This window comes from Equus przewalskii, chromosome 1 (genome assembly GCF_037783145.1).
Source record: "Equus przewalskii isolate Varuska chromosome 1, EquPr2, whole genome shotgun sequence".
Classification (NCBI taxonomy): Eukaryota; Metazoa; Chordata; class Mammalia; order Perissodactyla; family Equidae; genus Equus; species Equus przewalskii.
In genome coordinates, this window is record NC_091831.1 from 58,859,427 (window position 1) to 58,877,633 (window position 18,207).

Sequence of the window (18,207 nt, forward strand, 5' to 3'; positions counted from 1 at the left end):
GTCTTGTCCCCTCAGGTTACATGGGTACGGCTTCTGGTTGAACTGACTTCACCAGAACCATGGTGGGCAGGGATGGGGGAAGGATTTGAAAAAACCCAGCCCCCTGGCCCACCCTCCCCTTGATGGTTGGCTTGAGCAGCTGGGAAGAAGATGGTGCCATTTGCTGAGATGGGGAAGGCAAGGGGAGGAGTTGGTCTGCTTTAGGGTTTGAGGTGCCCAGCGGAGGCCCAGGGTCTCTATCAAGGAGGCTGTTGGACAGTCCTGTGTGGAATTCTGGGAGGGGTCAGGGCTGGGGATGTAATTTGGGAGTTATCTGTGAATACACGGTATTTAAAGCTGTGTGATCAGGGGAAATCCCCAAGGAGCATGTGTGTGGTGGGAGGAGCTGAGTGAGATCAGGACAAAGAAGCGATTGCTGGCTCTGGCCACATGAGGTGACAGGTGACCCTGATGAGGGCAGTTTCTGGGGAGTGGCGGCTCTAGAAGCCCCTGTGCATGGGTAGAGGAGAGGCATGAGGCACAGAGGTGGAGGCTGTGAGCCTAAACGACTTTCTGCTGTGGAGGGAAGCAGAGACCTGGAGTAGCTGGACGGGGCTGCGAGGGAGGGGGTTTCACAGATGGAGGTGCTCGAGTGCACATCTGTGACGAGGACAGTGATCCCAGAGACGGAGAGCATGCTGATGCTGGAAAGAGGGGTACTAGTTGCAGGAGGTGAGAGGGAGGTGATCCTGAGCACAGGCTGCTGGGGGAGGAAGGGGAGAGCACAGGTGTGGAGTTCATAGGGTGATGGGAGGATGGTGTCCATTTTCTCCTTGAAAACAGGAGAGGCTGAGGGTGGGGGCAGTGCTGCAAGTTGAACTGGAATGCAGACGTAGCAAGAAGGGCAGCAGAATCCCCAGCCAGCATCGTGCTCACATGAGAGTTGTGGCCGCTGATTTCAAGTGAGACCAGTGGGCACCGTTGCGTTTTCTCCATCAGCGTGCTGACATGGAGTCGGTGACTGGTTGTGTTGAACCAGGGCAGAGGCTTCTCTGGGAGAGTAGGATAGAGGGAAAGTGGGGGAGAGAATCATGGGTGTTTGTAAGAGATTTATTATGCGTCTAGACCAAGAAGTCCAAGGTGGTGAGAAGGGAAGTAAGGACTTGGTGAGGGGACTGACGGTGACGAGGCAGTGCGGTCGCGCGTTGGAAGTCTTGAGGACGTTTAGGAATAGCTGGAGCCAGCGCCATAGCTAGGTGAGCAGGAGGGTAGAGGAGGGGAAGAAGAGGCCCACAGTCGAGCCTTCTGAGGTTGTAGCAGGTGATGTGGTTGTGGAGGGAGCGTGGCTGGCAGTGGCTGAGGATAGGAGCAGGTTGCTGGGTTGAGGGTGAATCTGGTGGAAGCTGTTTCCTTTTTTTTTTTTAAGGTATGCTTTTTGATGAGGAAGATTGGCCCTGAGCTAACATCTGTTGCCAATCTTCCTTTCTTCTTTTTCTCTCCCCCAAACCCAGTACAGAGTTGTATATCCTAGTTGTTAGTCATTCTAGTTCACCGATGTGGGACACTGCCACAGCACAGCTTGATGAACGGTGTGCAGGACTGCACCCAGGATCCGAACTGGCGAACCCTGCGCCACCGAAGCGGAGTGCGTGAACTTAACCACTCAGCCACGGGGTCGGCCCAGCCATTTCTGATTCTCATGCCCCTCCCAGTTGTGTGCATCACCCCAGCCTCCCCTTGCTGGGTTTTCTTTCGTTTCCTACAGTGGAACAGTTTGAGACTGAATGTGCTGGATGCCTTGAACCTGAGACAGCTGGCAGTAACGCCCTCCTAATGGAATTTCCAGAACAGGTCGGGACTGACAATGCACTCTCCTTGGGAGGTGGCAGGATGGTTAGGTCGGAGGTGGCCTGCTCTGCTTCTTTCTCCTCTGGGGAGGCCCCAGTGAGGCTGGCCTTAGAAGCAGAAGGAAGGGGAGACCTGGCCTACCCCTCAGCTGGCTCTGCTGGAGCTGCCATCTTGAAATGGGCCCTCCTTCTGGGCATTCAACAGAAGTTGGTAGAGCTGAGGGCATAGCAAGGGGGCTCAGGATCTCGCTTTCCCAGAGGGCCTGCAGCTGTCTTCTCGGAGCTAAGCCCCTTCCCTTGCCTGGACCCCATGCTGGGCCCTTGCTCATTGTCTCTGCACCTGACTCAGCACAGAGGGAGCCCTGCCCTTGTCCAGGCCTACACTTGTCCAGGCACCATCCAAGGACACATGTTCTCGTACTCAAGGATCTCTTTTTGTGGCCTCCCTGGGGATCTGTTTATTGGCTCATTGAACCCTCACCTCCCAGTTTACATGCAAGTACATGCAATTTTAGAAAAAACACATTTACACATGTACACATGCAAATACCAAAATAATATGGCTTCAATTATCTGCTTCAGTATTTGGGACCTTGCCCTGATGATAGACAGCTGCCAGTGGCCAACTGAACTTGCTCAATTATGACCCAAGGCAGGACACAAGGCGATTTCTAAGCCAGCACCCACCTTCCGCATCACCACGTGACCCTGTCTCCTTCAAGTGCCCTGGAATTACCCTCTGGATCTGGGGGCTTCCCATGAGGGGAAGCAGGACTGGAAAACCTCAATTAGTGTGGCCTGGAGGCCTCAGGATGAAGATGTAGCAGAAGGTGTCACCTTTGCCACCAAAACAATGTCACAACCATATTAGAAAAGTCAACAGATGCTCCCCATCAGCCACGCAGCTCCCAGGAAGGGCCCCTCCGAAGCAGCCGTAGAGTGGGCTCTGCTGAGGGCCGCCAGGCCTGCCCGTGGGAGAGTTTCCGTTGGGGAAGCTGCCTGAGGGCGTGTATAGGCTGTGGCTCAGTGGGACGCGATCAGCTATTTCTGTTGTTCTTATTGCGTGAAGATACTTTCTAGTATGTATTTCCTGCTTATTTATTTTTCCAGGGAATAAGGTAAGGGTGAGCACAGACATGGCTGCCATCTCTTTTCCAGCCTACCAGAACTTATTTCCCCCCCTTTTCTTGATTTCTTACACAGAAATTTGACTTGATTATAGTGCTTTAAAATTAGCCACCACTTGTCAGAAACATAAACATCTCATCAATTGAGAGATGGGAGTAATTTGGTGAGGAGGCAGAGCCAAAAATTCCTGTTGCCAGTCTGTCTGCCCGCTCGGGGCCTGGTTTCCTGGCCAGGGCAGAGCTGGAGGGGATCATCGGCCAAATCTCTCATGGTGCAGAGGGGAAACCAAGGGCCTGCCTCCTGGTCTGGTGGCCGAGCCTGCCTTCCCATCTCCTCTCCAGGGGGAGGGTCTTCGAGGCCAAGGGGGCGCCCAGGCCTGGATAAGAGCTGCTGATCAAGGCTGGATGTGTGCACAAATGGACGAGGAAAATCACTGGGGAAGCTCTGCCCTTGTTCCCTGGGGGGGCTGGTGGAAACCACGGTCACACAGAGGTTTGAGCTTACATCCCAAGTTGCATATTACAGGGCTGAGGTCTTTGCCCTAAAGAGTTAACTGGGCTGGGGAAAGAGGGCTTCTTGAACTCTGCCCTGGGGAGAGACGTGTGGGCAGGGGGCCTTGACCACACCCAGGAGTCCTGGGGCTTCCAATTCTGGTAGAGAGGAGCTGGGGTGTGATGAGGATGCTGTGCAGAGCCTCTCATGCCAGATGGAGGTCACCTGGGGAGTCTGCTCTTTTTGGGACTTTGTGCTGAAGTTTCTCCTCTGTTCTTGCGTGCATGGTGGGAGGTGGACTGGCTTCCGTGGGGGCGTTTTGCCCAGGGTGAAAAGTGAACATCCTGCTTACTCTGCGAGGTCAGACCAGACCAGAGGCCCAGGGATTTGCAGATAGGATTATGAAAGGAAGGTTTCCTTGCCCCAAGTGGCCCCCAAGGGCAGAAGCAGGGCCCAGGGATGACCTGTGGTAGTATAGCCTAGTGGTTAAGAGACACACAGAGCTGGGCTCTTGTTTTAGTGCTGTCACTTACTTGCTGGGTGACTTTTGGCGAGTTACTTAACCATTCTGAGCCTCTGTTCCCTCCTGCATGAAATGGGTCTAATATTTGTGCCTCCCTCATAGGGTCATTGTAAAGATGAAATAAGATGTGTAAATACAAGTGATAGATACTGCTACTAACGTCAGTGATAATAAGACTGTTTATAAAGGGTGGAATGTCGGGAAATGTGTTTCTGCTCAGTAAAACATTGCGAATGTCCCTACACATAATAGGTTCCATCTTGAGGGAGGGAGCTCTCTGTCACTAGAGGCATCCCAGTAAAAGTGAGAGGTCCCCTAACTAGGGATGTTGTCCAGGTACCGAAGCCTCAGACTGAGGCAGGCATGGTGATCTTGAAAGGTCTGTGTGGTCCATGATTGTGGGCAGGGAGGGGTGGGCTGGAAGGCAGTGCCTTGCAGCCAGCCCCTCCCTAGGCTGTGTGGCTCATTCCAGAACCTGCATCCCTCACATGAGGCACTGAGATCTGGTGGCCACATCGAGTCGTTGGACAGTGAGGGAGGGAATGCTGGCTTTTGAAGAATCCTCCTTGTGCAGTTGGTTAGCCGAGTCTCAGTGGGGGAGGGCTGTGGCGAGGTGGCCCAGGTTTGGGGGTGGCTGAGTGGAGTCTTCTGCCCCCTGGTCTGGAGAATTCTCCTCTGCTGCGTTGCTTCCAGAGGTGTGGTGGGCAGGGACAGCACAGCTGCAGTCCTCGGCGAGTCTGGCTGTGGACGACTTCGGTCTGGATGAAGCACAGGCCTTCTGACTTGTGCTGTGAGGGGCCCCTGCCTTGCTTGGTCCAGGGGGGCTGGAACAGGGCAGGAACAGCCCCCTGGGTATCAGACGGGTACAGAAAGAGGAAAGGGCTGGAGTGGTGGCCGAGCTGTAGTAGCTTTGGGGGGAATGCCCTGGGCTTCCTGTCTGACAGTCGTTGTGTGCCCTGGAAGACAAGCTTCCTTTTGGGGGGCTCTGCAGGGCTGCAGTGGCAGAGGCCCTTCAATTTGGCCATTACCTGTTGTCCAGGTTTGGGCTCAGCCTCTGCCCATGAGCCTGAATGCCTCCCCAGGCCTGCCCTGCCCTCATGCTCCCACGCTCTTGCCCGGGCCCCTGCCTGGTGCACCCTTTCCAGCCCAGGCGGGTTTCTCTTGCCACCCTAAGAATTTCTCCCTTCCAATGCAGTCATCGCCCTTCTGCGGGCCGTGGAGGTCTCACAGGAACTGGCAGTCCCAGAGTGACCGTGTGACTCTGGCTGGACCCACCACAGTCCTCCCTTGGGCTGTTGCAGGTGGGACTATGAAAGGACCATCTCCTTGTCTCTGGTGGCAGGGCAGAGATGTGCCTGCCAGAATAGACTGCATAGCACTGCTGGGAGAATGCAGCTGACAGGGTGCCCAGAGGAAGGGTGGGAGGGAGCTGAGGGCATTAGGTCCCTCACTCCCAGCGCCTGCCCCTGCCATGGTTTGTCATGGGGCCAATATACTCTCCTTTGGGCCAAGAAGGTTCAAGCTGAATTTCTGCCCCTTGCAGCCAGGAGTCTGGTGGATACCTGGCCCTCAGGCATACCCGCCCTAGTACCCAGCACGACACCCAGCCTCCCCCTGCTTCTCTGCGGGCCCCTCCTTCCTGGTGAAGAGCCACGCACAACCCAAGGCTGGGCCTCGTTCATCTGCTTCTCCCTGCCCTGGACACATAGTAGGTACAGATAAGAGGGAGAGTGCTTTGAATGAAAGGATATTTGCTCCAAACAAGCTGCGACGTTGACGTTTTAATAAGCAGACCAGAACTTTTGCAGACAATTGAGTGTCACCTGATAAAATGGTCACCTTGGGAAGCCCCAAACTTGACGCAGTAATGCTGCTATTTTTCCCTATAGCATTTTTGGCCTTCTGATTGAGGCGGTTTATGAGGCGCAGAAGGCAGCCCCCTTGGCTTTGATCCAAAATGGTGTTTGCCGTTTGATCCACACATCTGGCTGGAAGGGACGAGAAAGAGATTGGCAGCTGCTGGGAGGTTCGGTGGTGTGTGCTCCGTCGGACTTGCAAGGGAGTTCCCAAAGAGGCCATCTCCAAACAGGCTGAGGTGGGAAAATTGGTGGCAGTTAACTGCGTAAAGTAGTGGCTGCTTTAAAAACAGGCAGCTCCTGTTCAAACGGAGAAGGGGCAATGGGTTTATAAAAATGGTTCCTTCGTTCGCTGCCTTGTGTTCCCAGCTGCATTTCCAGTGTCTGGAGCAGTGCTGGGAGGTTGTAGGCATTCAGTAGACAGTTGCTGAATGAGTGAGGGAATTCGACAAACACATATTTATTTAGCAGTGCCTGCTCTGTCCCAAGCACCATGGTAGGTGGGCTGTTCTGATTTTATAGAGCTGATGTGTGCCGGGGGCCGGGGCCCTGCGCGGCTACTTGTATATTCACACACATCTGGTTGTGTGTTTCCTTGGCCCCTGTGATTATTGCCTTCACCGGGGGCTCATAACACATTTGCTGGGCTTGGCCAAGGTTGTAATTTTCTGTTTTTATTTCCAAGGTCAAAACACCCGATTTTTTTTAAGGGAATATTTTGATGCAGGCAAAAAATTAGATTGAAAACAGAGTGTGCACTCGTGTGCACTGTGCTGGCTCGTTGATGGTCAGCGAACATTAGCTGCTCTCCCTGGCATGAGTGCTCACATGCTTCAAATCTGAAATAATAGTGCTTTGTCCTGGAGCGGGGAACCAGCACCCTCCTTGGGCATCCTTTACCTTTACAGATAGGATTTGCTCTCCTGTCTGCAGGTAGGCAAAGGCAAATCCACGTGCCAGCGCTTCAGGGTGGGATGCGGTGTCCTGGGATGTGCGCGTGTATTCTTTGTGGCAGTGGCTTTCCTCCCCTCCCCCCTTTTAAGCACAGGAACCGTTTGTTTCAATGAAACGTTTTGTGGAACCCCATGAGTGCACAGCACAGTCAAGTGGATCTGATTTTCTGGAAATGGGCATGGGCCCCCTTGCTCAGCTTCCTGCCACCCTAAACTTCCCTGCTGGGATCCCAGGGCTGCCTGAGGCCCCCCGGAAAGAGCCTGCACCCATGTGGTCACACACATTTGCATTCACAACTGCTCACCTGTTCTGTGCCGTGTATTCATGCCTCTTCTCTCTCCCCTGGTTCAGGCGGGCCTCATCCGCACCGACAGCACTGACTTCTTCATAGAACCCCTGGAGTGGGGGCAGCAGGAGAAGGAGGCCAGCGGGAGGACGCATGTGGTGTACCGTCGGGAAGTTGTCCCGCGGGAGTGGGCAGAGCCTGGCGGGGACCTTCACAATGAAGGTAGGCACTGGGCAGGTCCCCGAGCTCTGCCTCTGTCCACACCTCTGGGGGGGGTCTTTGGGTAACTTCTGACCTTAACCTCTCAACTCCTGGCCTCTGCCTTCTTATCTGTAAAATGGGACCAGGCTGTGTAGATCTTCTGCACTAGCAGAGAAACCCCAGTGGGTTTAGGGGCTACTATAGCTAGCTGGAGTTGGGGGCCACAGAAGCTACTCAAGTCCCCTGAACTGTAGTCCTTGGGACTCCAGAGGTCTCTCCAGGGCTCAGGGTTGCTCTGCAAGGCTGTTTCTCTGCCAAGGCAGACGGTGGAATGGCTGCAGTTAGCTCTTCCCCCTAAAAATCAACTCAACCCTGGGAGCCACAGGAAAGAAGTTCTTGGGGCACTTGTAGGGGACTGCCTGGTGTCAGGGCATCAGAGTCAGCTTGGTGTCCAACAGACGATTTTTTTTTAGAATTTTTTTTAATTTTAAAGATCGGCCCTGAGCTAACATCTGTTGCCAATCTTCTTCTCCTCCTTCCCCTCCCCGTCCCCCTCCTCCTCTCTCTCTCCCCCGCCCCAGAGCCCCCCAGTACATAGTTGTATATTGTACTTGTAGGCCTTTCTGGTTGTGCTGTATGGGACACCGCTTCAGCATGGCTTGATGAGCCATGCTAGGTCTGCATCTAGGATCTGAACCGGTGAAACCCTGGGCTGCCAAAACAGGCCGCGTGAACTTAATCACTCGGCCACGGGGCTGGCCCCTCAACCGATGATTTTTAAATCCTGCCTCCAACACTGTCTACCGTGTGACCTTAAGCAAGTTACTTACATCTCTGAGCCTCATCTACTCTGCAAAGTGGAGGTGGTCATTGTCTGCCTCTCAGGTTGAGTGCATTAGTGATAGTGTAGGTAAGAATCCCAGCACGGAGCTGGGCACGTAGTAGGTGCTTGCTGAGTGGCTGCTCTTACTACAGTATTGTTACTAGGGTAACTGCTGGTTAGGGTGAGAGCCCCTGAGAGCGGGGCGTCCCTGCCCCCCAGTGACCAGCACAGCCGCCTGCGCAGCAGCAATGCTCAGGACCCATGGTTGAGCCCATGAAGCAGCGGCTGCGATGTGTGCTGGTCCTGGGCCCGTGGCCAACTTCATAGTCCAACTTAGCTTTGTCGTGGAGCCCCTTTGGCCACAAGGACATGAGAAGGCCTGGGTGGAATCTGGCTGTGAGCGGACCGCGCCCTCCCGTCAGGGCCCCTGTGGGGCTGGGCATCGCGTGAAGGAATGCCTGGAAGCCAGTTGTCCCCACACACAATGCCTCTTTTGAAGCCCCAGCTGCTCCCCCAGAGTCGCTGTAAGAGAAGCCGCAGCCCCAGGAGCCAGCTGAGTGGTGGAGGGCTCTGCAGGCCTGGGGTGGGGTGGGGCTAGGCTGGGTTTTAGGGGCAGGGTGGGGACCAGTGGGAACCAGCGCCCACCTTAGGGATGATTGACCTCAGATGCGCAGCTGGCAGAGTCAGAGTTCAGCCCGGGAGGCTGTGTGACTCCCTTTCATCGCACTGCCTGCTGGAGTGCCTGTGAGCCTGTGGGCGATGCCATGCCGGGGCTCATCTGTGTCCTTCCTTAGAATAAACCTGTGACACTCACTCCTTCTGTTATTTTAAGACTAGCAGCGGGGCTGGGCCCAGTGTGTGGAGAAGGCTTTGTGGGTGCACCCATCTCCACTGAACATTCTTGAGAGGACGAAGGGTTTTCCCGCATGTCTGGGGGTGAGAAGAGCCTCAGAGGCCGGGCCAGCTGGTCAGAGCTACTTGGCCACCAGGAAGCCGGCTTCTGAGAAGGCTCCCTCAGCCTGGGCACCTTCCCCTCTCTGTCCTTCCCCGTCCTGCTGGGGGTCAGCGCAGTTCAGGTGTCCCCTCTCCTGGATCCCTCAGCCCCCTGGATTTCTCCTGGGACTGTTTCCTTCTCCCACACAGGCTGGGGGTCCTGGAGGACAGATGCCAAGTCTTAATGATCCTTGTGTCCCTTGCGTGAGCTCTGCTGCCCTGTGGAGTGCGTCTGGCTTTCCTGAGGAAGGAGAGGCAGCGTCAGAGGAGCCATCAGGCTAGTTTTCCAGCTGAGCCAGGGCCTCGTGAAGGGCCTCCTGCCACCTGGGCCCCACCGTGCAGGTGGCTGACAGGCACCCATGACATTGGGGGTGGGACTCTTCCCGTTGGCACTCAGGATGTGGTCCTGGCTGCTGCCTCCTGAAGAGAGCATGTGTATACCCACACACACTCACACACACTCGCCCACTCATACAACACAACCCCCCACACTCACACAAACACCTCACACAGTCACAGCTCACACACTCACACTCACACTCATTCACACATATTAATACCCACTCACCTCACACACACACACTCACTTACACACACTTGCCCACTCACATACACCTACACACACTCACCCACTCACATGCAATACACACACCCCACACTCACACCCCTAGACAGTCATACGTCTCACATGTTCACACACACTAATACCCACTCACACCCCCCGTAGCCACACAACTCACGCACACTTGCACTCATTCACACACAATAGCACAATACCCACTTGCACACCAACGGTCACACCCCTCACACATTAATACTCACCACCCGCACAGTCATACACCTCACACATTCATACTCACACTCATTCACATACACTACACCCCACATACACCTCATCCACACACAGTCACACACCTCACACATAGTCACACTCATTTACACACTCATACCTACTTATACTCCCTGCCACACTTGTACCCACTCACACACCCACACACAGTCACCTCACACATGCTTGCCCACTCACCTACACCCCCTACCCACTGACATCTCCTCACACTCATGCAAACACACACTCATACTTACACACATCCTTGATGGGCCCCCAAAAAGAGTTAAGCACGTCTGTCCTCAAGGGCTCTGTGAGAAATCTAGACTGTTTAGCATCTGGAGGTAGAAATTCCCTCGGCTAGACCTCCAGGTGTGAGCTGGCCCTTGCCCCAGCCCCTCAGAGACTCCCCTGTGGACCCTGCCTTGGCCTTGGAGGCTGTGCCCTGGACGCTCCCATGCTCCCAACACTGCCCTTTCCTTCCTCAGCCTGTGGTCCTGCTCTCTGTCACCCCCTTTCCACCCCAAGTCCCCCCTGAGGAGGGAACTGGAGGCCAGCAGGCCGTGTGCACCTGTGGGCGGAGTTCCAGCTCCTTGGCCAAGGGCCGGGGCTGCCAGACACTAGGGCAGCTCATCCCTTGAGGGACAGCCAGCCGGCTGGGCCTTAGGGCTGCTGCTGCTGCTGCTTTTTTAAAAAAATTGAGATAAAATCCACCATTTTAACCATTTTAAGGCATACAATTCAGTGTTTTAGGGTTTTTTTTTTTTAACCGTATTTACAATGTTGTGCATCTATCACCACTACTGAATTCCATAACATTTCCATCACTCCCATAAAACCCTATACCCGTCAATCAGCAGTCACTCCCGTTTCCCCTCCCCACGGCCCTGGCAACCACTGGGCTGCCTTCTATCTCTGTGGACTGCCTGTTCTGGACATCTCGTATGGATGGAATCGCACAACATGTGGCCTATTGTGACTGGCTTCTTTCACTCAGCATCTCAGGTTCATCCATGCTGTGGCACGTCCCAGGACTTCACTCCTTTGCACAGCAGGGGAATGTCCCATCGTGTGGGGAAACCACATGTTGTTTATCTGTTCATCTCTTGATGGATATTTGGGTTGCTTCCCTTTTTGGCTATTATGAATAGTGCTGCTATGAACATTCATGTACAAGTTTTTGTGTGAACATATGTTTTCAGTTCTTTCGAGTATATAGCTAGGAGTGGAATTGCTGGGTCCTATGGTAATACTATGTTTAATTTGGGGGGAATTGCCAGACTGTTTTTCAAAGCAGCTGCCCTGGTTTACATTCTCTTGGGGCTTCCTGGGTGGGCTCACTGAAAGCCTGCCAGCAGCCTGCTGCCCCCATCTCCCACTTTGAGGGTTACCTATGTGTGGCCTGAAGGATGAGAGACACATAGAAGAGGGTGTGGTTGGGACACCTCCGGGGTCTGTGGCTGACCTCGGCAGGCCCTCCCCAATCTCCTCACTGTTTTTGCTGACAGAGAACTCTGGGTGGGCCCTAATAGGGTGTGATAATGGGAGAGTGAGAGACTCGGGTTCACATTCTGGGCTTTTGCCTTTAACTTGCTGTGTGACCTGGGATGAGTCAGGTAACCTCTCTGAGCCTCTCTTTGACAGGCGTTGCAGGCGGAGCTGTGAGGGGTCAAGTCCCACATTTCACTCGCGGTGTGTAACCCTTCGGGCACTGCTCCCACGTTGGGAGTGACTGTCATTTCTTCTCCACGCTCCCTGGAGGGAGCCCTTGCCTCCTGGAGTTCTCCCTCCTCCCTCCCAGGAATTTGTCTCTGGGCAGCTGCACTCCCCGCTGGGCTCACTGCCAGAGCTCTGTGCAGTGTGACCTGCAGAGAGAGAGGCAGTGGCCCCAGGGGTGAGCAGTGGTGACACTGGCCTGAACCCTGCTCGCCTGGCCGTGCACTTGGAGGGCCGGCCGCCCTTCTCTGGTGTCTCCAATAGGCCAGTGGCCACACAGTTTTCCAACCCTTAACTCTAGTGCTTTCCTTGTTTGTACTAGAGGGCCGCTAACGGAAGGGAAATCAAAAGGAACAGAAGCACAGCGTCCCGTGCTTGCCCGTTGCCCTGTCCTCAGATTTCGCTCCTGCAGTACCCCTGTTGGCAGAGGCTTGGAGGCAGAACTTGGGTCTCTGCAAGGTGCTCGTTGATCTGTTACTGCACACAACTGGGGTTCTCTTGCCCAATGCACATAAAAAAAAAGCCAATTTTATGGCATCAGCTTAGGGGAAGAGAAATCAGCTTTATTTTGTGAGATCCAGCTATAAGGAGACAGGGCGTGTGCTCTCGGATCTGTCTCCCCGAGCCAGGGCTTGGGGCAGTTTATGGGATGTCGAGCAGGGCGGTCTGAAACGTGGAGATGGATGATTGGAGGTGAGGAGAAGTGAGGTCACTGATGATCTGTGCAAGTGTAGTCAAGCTGCCTGCCTCTTCATAGGATGCGTGCTCACAAAATGGCAGCGTTACCATGATCTGAGGGTGGAATTTTCAGCCCTTTGATGTCAAAAGGGTTCATTTATGGGCATTTACGCAGGCCCACTTGAGAGGTTGGTGGTCTCAACTGGCTGGAACTAGACAAGGGGTCGTTTCTCAGTTCCTAATTACTCTGTTGATAAGATGGGGACAGTTGAACTAGTCCTAGAGGGCCTGTGGTTACATTTCCACTCACTGCCACCTATGATTTTTACAGCAGGCCTGTGGGGCAAGAGATCCAGGATTATTCATCACCATGTCACAGGAGGGGAGATGGAGGCCTGGAGAAGCGAAGGGGCTTGGGCTAGGACACACTGTGGGACAGGACCAAGTGGGAAGTGGAACCCAGGCCACTTATCACTTCTCTGCTCCTCATTGCCTCAAAGATGTAGCCATTCCCTCGTGCCAGGAAAACGGTTTGTGCCCACGAACTATCTGGTATGGAACAAACCCTCGGGCTACGTTGGCTTACAGAGGCAGGAGAGGGGGCACATGCGACAGGGGGCAGAGCTGTGTTGGCGGGCGGCATGAGGGGGCCAGCCCCTCACGTGGGTCTGACCTCCATCTCTTCCCATCCTGGTTTCAGCCTTTGGCCTGGGCAGCCTTCCCAACCTGCTGGGCCTGGTGGGGGACCAGCTGGGTGACGGGGATCGGAAGCGGCGACATGCCAAGACGGGCAGCTACAGCATCGAAGTACTGCTGGCGGTGGACGACTCAGTGGTACGCTTCCATGGCAAGGAGCACGTGCAGAACTACGTCCTCACCCTCATGAACATCGTGAGTGTCTCCGAGTCCTGGGGCTTAGGGCTGGGCAGGGGGTGGAGTGGGAGCCACCGGTATTGGTCTGAATGGGTGGTTTCTCTCGGGCCTGGTGTTTTCTGCGTGGCCTTGGGGAAGTCACTGCTTGTTCCTTAGCCCAGCTGGACAGCGGGTTCTGTGGTGAAACAGGCCTGAGCTAGCCTGATGCCCACCCCAGGCCGCAGCCTGACCTCAGTGGTGCATACCTGTCTTGAGGTGGTCACAGGCCATCAGTGCCAGCCCCTGGCGAGCTGGGGCCCGCTGACAGTGGGTTCTGGGCTTGGACACGTTCAGAGCCTGGGGCAGGCGTGTCTCGGGGGTGCTCGCTTGCCTTAGAGTTGAAGGGGCTTCCCTGAGACCCATCATCTGGAGAAAATGTCCAATCCCAGGCTGGAGAGACTGGCCAATGAGCTATCAATCTGCTAGAGGGGATCCCAGGTCCCCACTGTGGGCCTTGTGTCTTCACAGAGACCAGACAGGCAGGGAAAAAGAGAGTCATGGGCAGACTTTGAGACTGGTGACGCTGAGCCCACTTCTGTCCCAAGTGAGTGCCTGGTACTCACTCAGCTGCTGCTGGTGACTCTCATGCAGAGATGCAGGGCTCTTGTCACATATGGCCAGTTCTTCTAGAAAGGTCAGAAATGCAGATTTTTTTAAAAAAAACTTGATATTATGGAAAATTTAAATCTAGATGTCTAAGTGAAGCTGTCAATTTTTAAATGTTAAAATAAAAAACCACAGTGAATGCTGAACAAAATGTATCTACACACCACATTTGGCCTGTGGGTTAGAAGTGGGCGCCTCGGAGCTAAAGAGGCACAGACCAGAAAGGAAGGAGGGGGAAAGTGTTGGAGGTGGGCCCTCTGCTGTTTCTCTTCTGGCAAGAGGCTTTTGTCAGAGGGGCCTGCAGCTATGGCTCTGGGAGGATGAAGACAAGTCGAGGTGCAAGAGGGACCTATGGTGGCAGTCATGCAGGCCACAGCCAGATGCTAGGGAGGGTGGGCAGAACCCCGGGCCCTCCCCTATGAAGCTGGGTAGAGGGGTGACATGTTGGGGTCAGGCCCAGCTCAGCTTGCTGGGGCTGTGTGGAGTCCAGCAGGAGGAGGCGAGCAGTGTGGGCAGGCAAATGCCACATCAACAGGGGATAACAGGACAGGGTCCTGAGTCCCTGCAGGTGACCCAGCTTGACAGCTCATCATAGACGTTCATCCAGACGTAAGAGCTGAGAAGGGTGATGCCTACACGTGGTGGGTCCCGAAGAATTTGAGTGGGGCCTCTTTAGAAGGCCAAGGGTCCACCTGCTGCATGGGCCTCCACTGGCTTAAGGTTCCTCTGACCTGTAAGGTAGCTGTGTTCTCATGCAGACCAAACGACTGCAGGTGGGCAGGCTGGGATAGCATCACCTTGCGCTCAATCTACCCTGGCAGTTCTTGAAGCCTGTGATTGACCTGCAGCCGACCACAGTACTGCACAGAGAGGAACACTAGTGGACTGGCCAGGAGCGTGGGCTTTGAAACCACACAGTCTGGCTGCGCCCCTTCCTATCTTTTTGACCTTGGAGCCCGGTTACTAACCTTCTCAAGTGTCCCTTTCTCCACTTTTAAAACAGCATTAACAATACTCACTGTGCATGGTTTAGGGGAGAGTTAAATGAGACACACAGTGTGTAGCCTGGTACCTCACATAGCATAAGCTCTCAGTAAGTGGTTGGTGAGAATCATGATATGACTTCCATGAGGTGAGTAGTAACACGTTTCTGGAAACCGAACAGTCAATGAACAGAAGCATCAACCTCCAGTCATGACAATCTGCCTGGAAATACTTGTAGGATAATGAAATAGCCTGATGCTGCCGTGCCGTCTGGGGTCCAAAATCCGGCCACACAGCAAATGAGGTGGCTGCTAAGACAGCATGCAGCTCAGGCAAAGGACCTGCATTGCTTAGGACTCTGTAGGTTGCAAATGATGGGAAACCAACTCAAATTAGATTAAGAAAGACAGGGTAATTTATTGGCTTATGAGCCAGCTTGTGAGAGGAACAGGATGGAGGTGGTTTTAAATGTAATTGGTACTGGAGGCTTACATGGACTCTGTCTTTAGGTTCCTTACTTTCTCTGTGACATCCCACTTCTCTCTGACCAGCTTCTCTGCAGGACAGATTCTTGGCCTTTAGCAACGTGAGGCCAACTCCTACCCCCAGAGCTCCATGGCCAGAGACAAGAGAAGTTTTCCCTCCAGTTCCCAGGCAAAGTTCCGGGAACAGGACTCTGATTGGTCTAACTCTAGGTCACATGACCACCCTTTGGACCAATCACTGTGTGTTGGAGAAGGACATAGAGTTTCCCAAAGTAGGAGAGGGACTGGACACAGGCATGGCCACTGGAGAAGTTGTTCTGAGCTGGACAGACACCCTGACTGTGTCTGCTCCAGTGTTTAACTCTGAAAGCCTCTGTATTTTCATAATTTCATAATAGCATCTGCTCTTGGGTTTGTTGTGAAGGTTAAATATGTGTAAAGTATTTAGCACACGCCTGGCACATAGTGAGTACTCAAATAATGTGTTCTGCCCTTCTTGTAGCCGTATCGTTTGTCTTTGTGTGTGCCTATAGAGGTTCTTTGTCTAAGTCTCTGAGCGTGAGGTCCTTGAGGGTGAGGACTTTGTCTTGGGCTTGAACCCCAACAGCACACAGCACAGAGCCCAGCACCTGGTAGGTGATGAGTAAATATGGAGCTGGTGGTGTCTATGGGAGGAGCAGGGAGCCAGCATCTGCCCAGAGGGGAAAAGGGGAAGGCAGGCAGCAGGTTTCTATCCAACACCAGCCTTAAGGAAAGAGCAAGGCTAGAAATCAGCTCCACTTACAGGAGCCCCAGTGAGGGGAGGGGCTGCCAGAAAGTCTGCCCCTTGCCACCCTTTGTTTGGATACTAATTCTATCCCTGAAGTAACCTGTGGTTTGGAACTCAAAGAGCAAAGGCTGCTGTGTGGGCTGTTGGAGAAAGAGAGAGGGAGGAAGGGAGGATGACTATGAATATGAACACAGCCACCTATACTCTATAAATCACTGGCCCAACCTAAGACCCCACAGCTGAGGACCAATCCCATTGGTGGGAGAGCCAGGTCGGCCGCCGGAGCCAGCAGGTGGAGAACAGGAGGAGGAGCTGGAGTGGGTAGGCGAAGGGGAGGCCTTAGGAAGCCCTTGGGAGCTGGGAACCTGGGTCCAAAATAGGGGCTGAAGAGCCCAGGATTGTGAGCTGGGCCCTATTCATAGCCCCAGAGTCCTTCAGTTTGCTAAAAGATAATTTTCAGAAAAAGGTAAAATCGTGACTCTTGTACAGAAATGAAAATGGGTGTGTGTTTAAAGCTTTTGCTTTACTCACTAATCAATGAGGGAACCAGGCAGATGTCATAACCTATTCAAAAGAGAGCCCAAAGAACAGAAACCTTTATAGATCAGGAATTTTGAAGTGAATGTGCAGATAGAGACAAAACTGGCTTTTTCACGGGGTGGAAGGGAAGACAGAATTTGCGTGTCGATAGACGAGAGTTGTGCATTGCTGTCAGTTGTCTGTCTTGCTCGGGTTGTAAAGTAGCTTCTGCCGCATCAGATTCAGGTAGGACTGAAAGGTGTGCTGTGGACAGTGCTTAGTCTCCATTGAAGTACCAATTTTTATTCTCTGAGTTTGAGGCCTAGACCAGGTCCCAGGTAGAGAGCACTTTCCCTGGATGGCTGGGAGTCTCGTGGCCCATCTGACTTACCGGCTGTAAGCTCGCCCCTGGAGCTAGAGGAGTGGCAGCCCTGCTTAGGACCCACCCCGGATTCTGGCTGTGGGACCTTCCCCCAGCCCTCTCCTCCCCAGCACTGCCCTGGCCACTGCCTCTCCCTTTCTGGATTCTGGCTGGGGCGTGGGGTATGGAGGGAAGGCCTGCGGTCGGGAGTGGTTGAGGGTGGGTTGTCTGCGGAAGACCACAGAGCTCTCTTTCTTGAGCCTTCTGCTCCATTCCTTCTTGCATCTTTTAGAGAAACCCCTGTTTGTGCGCCTCCATTGAGATTCTGTTTCTTTGCTTCTCCTTAAATGTCTCATGGTTGGACTGAGTAGGTCAGCAGGTTCTGGAAGGGTGGAACAGACTTTCTGGAGCCCTGCTTCCCCGCTGGCCTTACCCACAGTCTTGGCTGTCATTCATTCATTTGTTCAGAGCCAGGTGCTGTGCTGCCTCAGTGGGCCCTCCTTGGTGCTAGGCATTAGGCAGGATGGGGGTAGGTGTTAGTCAGGGCTCTGTGGTTGCAAGTGACAGAGACCCAACTCACACTAGCTTAAGCCAAGGAAGGGATCTGTTGGAAGGAAGCTGCAGGACAGGGCAGCTCCAGGAAGCACAGGGACTAGGGCCTCAGGGCCATTAGGACACTCTTTCCCGCTGCTTGTCTGTGCTTTGAGACACATTCCAATAGGAACCAGGCTTTCTCCCCATGACGGGAAACAGGGCCACTGGCAACCCCAGATTCCCACACCTCCTGCTCTCGGGACCCAAAGGCCAGGGATCCTTCCCCCTCCCAGGGGGGATTGGCCTGGGGTGGGTCACGTGGCCATCCTGGACTAGTTGCTGTGACTGGAGGGTCGGCTCCGGCCCCCCAGGTGGAGCTCATTGGGCATGTGTGTTGAGGTGGAGCAGGGTCTGTTCCTGGAAAGCAGGAGTGAGGCGTGCAGACGAAAGAACAGCTTGCACAGTGGAAGGCTCGGAAGGAGGGGAAGATGCAGTCCCTCCCTCCAGCACTCACACTGCCGTGTGTCCACAGACGACTGCAAGTGACGTCATTGGAACCGTTTCTGAGCAACCACTGGGAGCCAGACTCCTTATAAACGTGACCTCATTTACTCAAGTCTCCCAGGAACCCTGTGAGAGGTCTGAGTATTGCTGATGTCCCCACACAGAAACTGGGATGCAGAGCGCTCTGCAACCTGCTGGTCTCCTGTCTGGTCAGCCGTGGGGCTGGGA

At 54.1% G+C, this 18,207-nt stretch overlaps 1 protein-coding gene across 4 annotated transcripts in view; it reads left to right on the forward strand.

Annotated features, from left to right (window-relative positions):
* Positions 1–18,207, forward strand: part of ADAMTS14 (ADAM metallopeptidase with thrombospondin type 1 motif 14) — an 83,006-nt gene that overhangs the window by 19,033 nt on the left and 45,766 nt on the right. For all 4 annotated transcript variants that reach the window (XM_070612174.1, XM_070612153.1, XM_070612163.1 and 1 more), the window contains exons 3-4: positions 7,131–7,287; positions 13,006–13,196. In XM_070612174.1, coding sequence (XP_070468275.1) covers positions 7,131–7,287; positions 13,006–13,196 — 348 coding nt within the window. The remainder of the gene's footprint in view (positions 1–7,130; positions 7,288–13,005; positions 13,197–18,207) is intronic.